At 41.4% G+C, this 9,464-nt stretch overlaps 1 protein-coding gene across 2 annotated transcripts in view; it reads left to right on the top strand.

The window, feature by feature from the left end:
• LOC107095487 (breast cancer metastasis-suppressor 1-like protein-A) overlaps positions 1 to 2,690 on the top strand; it is a 9,390-nt gene extending 6,700 nt beyond the window's left edge. The window contains exon 10 of one of the 2 annotated variants that reach the window (XM_015391605.1): positions 1,485 to 2,690. In XM_015391605.1, the coding sequence (XP_015247091.1) occupies positions 1,485 to 1,602 (118 nt within the window). In that variant the 3' untranslated portion in view covers positions 1,603 to 2,690. The remainder of the gene's footprint in view (positions 1 to 1,484) is intronic. The other variant, XM_015391606.1, reaches the window with a different exon arrangement.
• The last annotated feature ends 6,774 nt before the right edge of the window (positions 2,691 to 9,464 follow it).

Below are 9,464 nucleotides of genomic sequence, written 5' to 3'. Positions count from 1 at the left end.
AAAAACCGGAATTCTCCTTTAAAGGTGATATTTTTTTATTGCGCAATAATAGTCTGGCATTAACGGCGATAACTGCCCACTACTAGTCATATTAATGTGTAAGTAAGTCATATTGATGCGTCCTTATATCCTCCCAAACATTAGGTGGAGGTCTGTAGTTAAAACTTAAGCCCTTTTTTTTTTTTTTAACGTTGCACGCAGTTGCTGCTCACACTGTACGACTAACCGCAGGGTTTAGTCGTACAGTGTGAGTTCATAGCTCACCATTTATGTTGGGCCCAACGCTCTCATGCAATCTACCTGCTCCACCTGTACGACTAAAAACCATTTTGGACTCAGCTCCACAGTGAGATGGAACTGCTCTATAGCTCTCTATACTGAAGCTAAACAAATAGAAGGGGGATATTAAGCTCACTATAATGAGCTGCGCAGTCTTGGCAATTTGTGCAATTTTGTGCTGAAGTCCTAAAAAGAAAAGGCGAATTTAAAAAAGAAGTGGCTGAGCAAACATGGCTACTACGGTCTGTCAATTTTACAGACAGAACTGCATTTCACTCATTGCATCCCTGCAATGCTGCTGTGTTTACATCTGAGAGGAAGAATAAAAAGAAGAATCCTTCTTTGCGCCCTGAGCGATTTGCCCAAGACGGTCGGGAGAAAATCAAACATGTTTGGTATTCTCACGATTGCTGATTGTGAAGCGGTCATGAGAGGCTGATCGCCGCTCGTTACCCCCTGTACACTACCTGACGCACGATCAGGCTGAAAGTCGGCCCGATCCAAAGATTCTCGCATGACTAAAAAAATCGCCCCGAAAATGGCACAGCGTACGCCGGGGTTTAAGAGGAAGCAGCAGAAGATCCACGTGTTTTAGAGGAGCTGGGCTGGACGAACAACAGCCACAGTTAGCAGCACAAACTGTAACATCAAACTGAAACAACGTGGGCTTTTGGTTTCATAGAGCCAGTAACTGAAGCTTAATATGTCTCTGTAGAACATTTTATAACGGCTGACAAATCTAAAACCATAGATGAGCAAGATGTTACTCTCTGCCTAACCTATGATGAAATAAGCATTCGGCACATTTGAGATTAATGCAGGACATCCGTGCACTGCAGCCAAAGGAAATTAATATGAGAGAGAGAATTTCAGAGGTCTTGGATAAACAGAAACAAAACACATCTCTGGTGGTCGTTCTGAAAGCTCTTCATTTCCTCATCGACATTCCTCCTTAGATAAACACACCGTGTCCATTTAGATTGCAGAGATCACTCTTATCTTTCCGTCCATATATGGTCCTATGTGGCTGCTGGAAGACCTAGACTGCACTGCAGAAATTAAAAGTATGAATTTATGCCAGCATGTAAGACCAGCCTTATTATAAGAATCATTCCTACTCTGGGAACTCTAAATCTTTTCTCCCAAACATGGTCTCCTCATATCTGTGGCTCTGTCATGTTGTAACGCATGTTTTCATCCCGCAGTGCCATCATCACCACGATAAACAACGATGAGGTGTGGTTCAAGCGAGCGGATGGCACCAAGTCCAAGCTGTACATCTCCCAGCTGCAGAAAGGCAAATACACCATCAAACACTCGTAGAGGAGACTAGAAAAACACTATCACCCCCCCACCACCACCCCTTTCATACTCATCTCCACTGTCTTGTTCTGTGTTGCAACTCTTCAGTCTAAATGCTAACAGATATCTACTGATGCTTTCTGCATGAGAGTATCGTTCCTGTAATGTGAGAAATAAAGCTCCACCGCCACAAAGCGTCGTCTTCTCTGGAGCGGAGAGCGACGCAAAGTGCTGCTAATGAGAAAAAAGCAGGGGGAGACGAGCTAACCGTGAGGCGAACAGCTCAGTCGAGTGCCTTTCCTTTTCCGAGGCAGGACGCCGCCTCCGCTGAAGGCCGCAGAGGGAGGAGGCGGGTAGAAAGGGTTGACCTATCAACGCAGCGAAGCCTTACCCAACGCTGCATTCACTGGCAGCAGGAGAACTGAAGCGGGTCAGCGAGCGTTTGGACTTGAAACCCTCTGAACTTGAATTTTCTGTTCCAGTCCCATTTTGGGAACGCCTCCCTTAGCAACATATCACATCATAATGTGCAAATCAACTTGTGCTACATGATCTCTTGATGTTTTTTTGTAACTTTGATTTCTAAGCACTACACAGAGGCCCCCCCCACTCCAAGCAGAAGCTGAGGTGGGGGGGCTAATCTGTATATAAAAACATTGTTTTCTGTGATTTCTAATGTTGCCAAACAGCTAAAGGTACCTCCTCCTTCAGGATCTAAGACATGGAGTTAAAAAGAGGTATTTTGGCCACCCTCTGATGTGTAATGCGCTGTGCCATCCTTCTACTCATGTTTGTCGTTGTGCCCTTTGTTTTAAGTGAGAATCTTTTTATTTTTATGTTTGAACAAATATAGAACAATTCTGTTTGTGTATGTGTTACATTTCAGCAAGTTTGTGTTCTTTCTAGAGCTTTATCTGACTTTTAACTTTGTCCAAATCAAGTATTAGCAGTCAGCAGTATTGTGTTCAGAGGTACCAATAAGGGAAGCCTTGCGGGGCTTTTTTTGAGAAATAACTTGTCATCTTAAATCTTTTTTTGCTTTTTTTACTTGATGCATTATGTTTATTGTACATGAAACAATCAAAAAATAAAAACCTGAAATCTTACCCATGCTTGGTCGAACTTTCTAAAGCCTTCTAAGCTTAAACCAATCAGTGAGTTGATGTGTCCATTAAACCTGATTAAACCGAGGCAGCGTCAGGGACTCTCTATGACATGCTTTGTTGTCGACAGCATGAGGCAGGTGTGTTTATCGGTGGCCTGTGTTTTTATCAGTTTAAAATCACTTTAAAGGTGCATCTTTTATTTTTGTTTTCATCAAAACAGGTCTCTTAAATGAAAACTTGGATCTCAGTGAGACAACCTGTATAAATAAAGGTGAAATGGGAAAAAAAGAACTTTGTTCTTATAACTGAGTCCAGATGTAATAACTGATTTATATTGCACTGGTCAAAGGTCATGCACTCCAAATGTCTTTACAATTATCGAAAACAATCATTGGTTTCTACTATTCCAAGATGCAACTTGTAGATTTCTTAAGCGCACAACTCATACATTTGCCATTCATTTTGTTTCGCAGCTTCTTTTTCATAGTGAGCTGCATTCAGACAAACTCCACATTCCTCAGATTTCAGTTTGTAAAGAAATTTTTTTCCTTTACCCAATCATTCTCCTTTATATGTAGCTATATTACCTTAAATCCCAGTAAACACCGTTTAGTTCGTTCTAATCTGTTAAAGTTTAAAGGTAAAGGGGCTATAAATGTCTAACTTCATTAAAAGCTGAGATACAGTCTTATGTAATACTGTAGCTCAGAAAGAGACAGTCTCAGGTCACCCCTGGGGTGGGTTGAACCCTGGCTACACTGCACTGTGATAGAAGGGGAGGTTATTTGGAAGAAAAATGCTGAGCCTGTCCTGTTAGATAATGGCTCCTTTGCTCTGCTGTGCTGTTCAACCTCATTCACTATTTTCTGCCAGAAGGCCACTCACTAAATTAGCACCACATTCTGCCATTGATCAGGGCTCACGTGTCACTTGCTGGAAATTCATAAGTCTGTGGCAATTAGCCGAGATTAATCAAGCTCCACTTCTGTATGCTTTAATTTATGTGGACATGCTTCCACTGGTTTGAAGCTCTGAGTTCTGGTTGTTCCTCAGTCTTGGCCAGAAGGTGGTAGTAGAGCCTCACAGTGAGCAGCCTCTGCACAGGATGGGAGGTGGAGAGGTGGTTGTTAATCTGGGGCATCCTGCTGCTGAAGCCTTCCAGCTGATGAGGGAAGAAAAGGAAGAGAGGAGGGATGAAAGCGTGGTTTGATCACAGCTCGCTGGCCACGTTTGCTGCTGCAACAGAGAGAGAGGAAAATCCCCATCACCGCGTCAAAGGCAGAAGCAGAGAGGAGCAGAGCACCTGCCTCCCCTCAGTCTTTGCAGGCCTAAAGCAGCTTTGCATTCTGCTATAACTCTGCACACAAAGGGGCTTGTTTTTCATTCAGATTCTGTTTGGTTCTGGACAGTTCTGCTGAGCCCCCCTCCCACACCACCACCATGACGAGTCAGATCATGACGGATGAGAGAGGCTGGCCATCCTCAGCTCCATCCATACTTAATGAGCACCCAGAACTGCAGGGCCATTGGGGCGTGTTTACTGCAACGATGGGGCTAATTAGACCGTGAAAGTGTCACAATGTGCTAAATTACTTATACCCCCTTTATTTCTGCGTGATGCATGTGATGTCACGCGTGGCTCCATCCCGAGCGAGACCCTGCATGTGCTAAGGACTTTGCTTAGGCATGAACCTCTGATCCATCTCTGATGGGGAGAGGAGGAGACCAGCTTTCATCAGCAGCATAAGAAGATCTGCCTGTCATCACGTTGGGTTCATCCCGAGCAGCCAGACGAGGCCTCAGTCACTTCTGTGAGGCTGCCAGGGCTTCAGTATTCAGCGTAGGGCTCTGTCTGCACCCTTTTGCCCTCTAAACTTTTGTTGCCTCCTCCAAGCCTTTTTAAGCAGTTTTTTTCCTTTCATTGTTGGGACTCAATAATAGAAACTTCTTATTTTAGGTGCATCAAATAGCTTTTTTAAGGAATCTTTGAACTACATCCTAAAAAAAACATTTAGTAGAACCAGCTAAACCCTTAGAACATATTCAATTCCAACAATCACTCAAGAATGTGCACAGCAAAAACTGTCCATCTAATCAAGTCTTAGATCCAACCGTGAAGTCTTTTTGATTTTGTTTTGAAATTCATATACTAAGCAAGAGCAGATGCTGTTTGATTAATAAGCTCTTTTTCAGACGATTTTTCTCAAAATATTTGCAAAACGCCCATTGCACTTGGTAAGACTTCTTGAAATTATGATATATATCAAAACAAGAAGTCTTACTGCACTGCCAGATAATTGCACTAATTCTGAAATACAGTCCCCCCCCTGAACATGCTTGCTGTGTTCCTACAGTAGTATTCATTCAACATTTCCCCACTTTCGTTGATGGGTCCTTGGCTGCTTCCCTACAATTCGTTTTTTAAATATCAATCTTTGTACTAAAATATTCTTTCTGTCATGATTTAATATTAAGATCTAAAGATAAGCATCATCTCCTGGTTAGACCCTGTAGTTCTGTGAAAAGGTGGAGTCAGAGTTAAAAAAATGCATTCCAAGAAGAAGGCCAGTGGCCGGAGGGGACTTTGCTTGGAGTCGCAGGGAAGTGGGCTGCCATTTGGCTGCCGTTTGACTGGGAAGGGCCATTTTAAATGGCTTGTATTGTATGATAATGTATGATACTTTTTTATCCCCTTATGTTCTCTAACAATTATTCAATGCCCTATAAACAGCTGGATCTACACATGTGACCTTTATACATGATTAGATGTACGCTGAAGGTTTATGGAGTAGGAGGCGTAGGATATCAGGTAAAATGAGATGAATATTGACAGGTTTGTAATCATCCATAAAAATTGTTTTCTTAAAGTGAAGAACGGTGAAGATTCTCAGTGATCTAGGACATAATAATTAAAAAAAAATAAAATAAAAATTCAAAAGAAACCACTGGTCTTTGTTTTTCCAAGTTTGAAGACGTTTCGCTTTTCCCATCCGGAAAGATTTCTCAATTTAAAATGTCTGGAGTAGCATGGAACTCCAGGCATTATAGAATAGCCCAACAAAAGCCTTGTTATGGCTTAGAAAACATGCAAATTGAACCAAAAATAGATCCAACCCTTTGTAATGGGGAGTTGTTAAGGTAGTTGGTGGCCTGCAAATTAACCTGAAACTGGCCCATACCTCTGTCCTCTGCCTACAACTCCTCATTACAAAGGGGAAGTCCTATTTTTAGGTTCAATTTGCATGTTTTCTAAACCATAACAAGGCTTTGCTGGGCTACTCCATAAAGCCTGGAGCCTCATACTACTCCAGACATTTCGAATTGAGAAAGCTTTTGGGATGGGAAGTGAAACATCTTCAAACTTTATAAACAAAGTCTTGTGGTTTGTTGTTAACTTTTTTTTTTTTAATTCTTAAAGTGAAACAGGGACTAGAAAATATATCCAAAACACTGCCTTTGTTGGCCTCCTGTTAACGGAACATTGGAAATCTTTCTAAGGAAGTTTACTTCTCTTCAGTTGTTTGAACAGAAATAAACTTGAAGATTTAATCTCAGTTCCTTGATCTTTAGAGTCACTAGCGCTGTTCGATGTAGGAAAAAAAATCTTCAAGAAAGTAAAAAACAAAAAAAACTCCATTATGGTCACATGTTCTTGCTTTTTTATCCCAATTTGTTTATTTTTTTTCATATTTTCATCTTTTTTTTTTTCAGATATTTTACCCTATAATAGTTTGGCTAAAATTAAGTATTAGAAGACCTAAACAACTTCTTAATTCAAGAAATCCATTAAATCAGTTTTCAGATTTCTGGCCAAGCAAGTTTTTCCTTCCCTCAACAACAGATTTTACTCTCCAGCTGTCCAGGTTGGCATTTTAAAAGCGAGTATTTTTTTTCTTCTTGGCCACAATAGAAGCAGCATTAGACCATGCAATTAAATCATTAGAATCTTCACCTGAAAAAATTGAAATATGTTAGTTTTTTTGGAGGATTTTTATAAAACGTAAATAAAAATACCCTGTTTTTCTGAATTGAGATAAACTGCAAAAAGAAGAGGAAGTAGGGAAACAACCATATCATGAGCAGCGCCCAACATGCAGATCTTTGCAAAATCAACAAACTACCGGTAATAGTGATTGAATCTTCATAACTAAGTGATGTACAAAAATTCCAGTATCTCAAAAGGGAGTAATAAAAAAGTTAAACTCAACAAATGGGACAGGTTGAAATTTCTCTGAAGGAAATGCGTCTCTTGTTTAGAAATATGCAATGCCAGCAGTAACAGAAGACCCTCTATAAAATGTACAGCAGTGTCATTTTTATAATTTATTTTTTCTGTAAAAATGATCTCTTTAATTAGAAAAAATAGACCAGCTTCTTTTTTTTCTATGTGATTGCAACATGCTTCCATAGATCGTAATATAATATTTGAACAGCCTAACAGTAGAGTTTGGATTGATGGTTATAGAAGAAAAAAAAAACCTAACCTTTACAAAACAGTTTGCTTTTTTTAAGATTCATATGATTAAGATTATTTTGTCTTCCATCCATCTTGATGATAAAAATATTCATATTGAACTTTGAAACTGCTTCTTCTGCCAGTCAAGCAGACAAACATCTACCTGAGGGAAGAACCCACAGTGGGTTTATAATGGGAAGCTGGATGATTTTAATTAAAGTGACAGTACTCCAAGCAGTTGTAGGTGATCTCAGGTCAAGGTGGGCATGATTCAAGGCCACTTATGGAAAACCAATACTAGCCAAGCTCTGAAGGATCACAGCAGTCGTTGATATTCACTGCCACTATAGGGTCAGTCAGGCTTTGGAACAGATACGAGCGCTTGGCACCCGGCCATGGACCTGACCTGACCCCATGCTGGGGTGACTGGCGCTCCAGCTGAGAGAGGCTGTCTGAGGCTAAATCACAACACAAACTGATCCTCTGAGAGGTCTGGTTGGAAAATATGGTCTGAGTTCATCACCTCATCCTGTCTACAAGATAAAACCTCTACACTTTTAGGAGCAGAACAACTCAAAGAAAAGGAAAGTGTTTATTTTTTTCCTCGTCTGTCACATTCTGCTCCTGAGGTGTATGCATCACTGAACTCCTCTGGTCATGAGGGGCTTGGAGGGGGTTTATTTTTAACCACCCTCCTCTGAATTTAGACTGAGACGGCCTAGTCTATACTTCCAGTCGGCACATCTGCAGCTATTATCCATCAGGCAGTGGCAGCATTTCATAGAGCAAGGGTTTTCTTTCTTTTACTCCTGAACAGTGTTTTAGAGACCAGGCAGCTAAAGGTTGTGTAAGCTCACACTGACGTGGTTTCAGGACTTTTCCAATTTTGCTCCAACAGGACAGAGGAAACCAAAATAGCCTTGTCTACGTGATGCGTAAGCTTTGGGGTGATGTGCATCACTTTCTAGGCCGACTTCTGAGCAGAACCCCCTGAGGCTCTACCACTGGCTGTACAGAAGGCTGGCTGCAACTCTTTTTGTGTTTGTCTAAGCAGTAAGATTAAATGTATCTGTTAAAGGTCAAAATCATTTATACCAGATTATAAAAAAAATCAGATTTTCATAGTTTGCATTTGAACCCAAAGAGTCACGTGTTTTAACTGACTCCAGGTACAGTCACAACATGTTACCAATACAATATTTGTTTTTTAATCAATTTGATTATTTTTTATTATTATTATTATTGTTTTCCTGGGCTGCACGGTTAAACAGTTTGAAGTACTGTTGCCCTGTAGGAAGAAGGTACTGGGTTTGATTCCGAGCCCCTGGTCTTTCTGTATTGACTTTGCATGTTCTCCCCGTGCACGTGTGGGTTCTCTTTGGGTACTCTGGCTTCCTTTCACAGTCCAAAAAACATGTTAGAATGATTGGCATCTCTGTCATGATCCTGGTGCTAAGGACTGGCTTAATTGCTCATTCCATTCACCTGCCTAGCTTCAGTTTCTCATTACCACTCATCTGTTTCACCTGCTCCAGTCTCTATTCAACCAGCCGTCTTCCAGTCATCAGTGCCAGACTATTCAAGCTCTTGGTGAGAGTCTTCTGGTGATCAGTAGTGTTTTCTTATTGTCTGATCCTGACCTGTTCTGCCTCTGGACTTCTGAGCCTTCCTGTTCCTGTTCTGATCAGTTTGCCTGACCTGTCTTCAGACTCCTGCTGGTTTCTGCCTGATTACCGAACCCGGAAGGGCTTCTTGACACTGACCTGGATTTCCCTTCGGTACCTCTTTGGATCTATAAATCTTCTGGCCTGGACTCATGTGAACCTCCTCGATATCGGCTTTGGCTTCGCCCTTAGGATTGTCCCGCCTTCCTTTGTCTGCTCTGATCTGATCTGCTGCCTGTTGTTCAGTCTTTGGGGTTTCAGGATGTGGGACTCTCTGTGCGTCTTGTTTGCAGTCGACCGACTGGAATCTACATCTTCCTCTGAGGACGGACTGAACTTTAAAAAAAGATTAGTGACTTAGAAGTTCATAATGATCCTCTGCCAGATTGAAGTGGTCACCAACCTGTGTTTTCTTCCTGCCTTAGAAGCCCTAGCTGCTCACTACAGATACGTCCTTTTTGAAACACCATACTGTCTGTCTGGATACTGGGTTCTCTGTTCTAAGCTCTGACAATCTGTTGTAAGTCTTTGTCTGTCTCTGTGTCCGGGGTGTAACCCGTCTCTTGCATATAGACTGTTGGAGATGGGCAATGGCTCCACTGCAACCATTACAGAATAAGTGGGAGAAGATGGATGTTTTTTTTTTACAAAAATATG

This window comes from Cyprinodon variegatus, unplaced genomic scaffold (genome assembly GCF_000732505.1).
Source record: "Cyprinodon variegatus isolate N-32 unplaced genomic scaffold, C_variegatus-1.0 Scaffold551, whole genome shotgun sequence".
Taxonomy (NCBI): domain Eukaryota; kingdom Metazoa; phylum Chordata; class Actinopteri; order Cyprinodontiformes; family Cyprinodontidae; genus Cyprinodon; species Cyprinodon variegatus.
The sequence above is the reverse complement of the archived record's forward strand: the minus strand, read 5'-3'. Positions and strand labels throughout refer to the sequence as shown.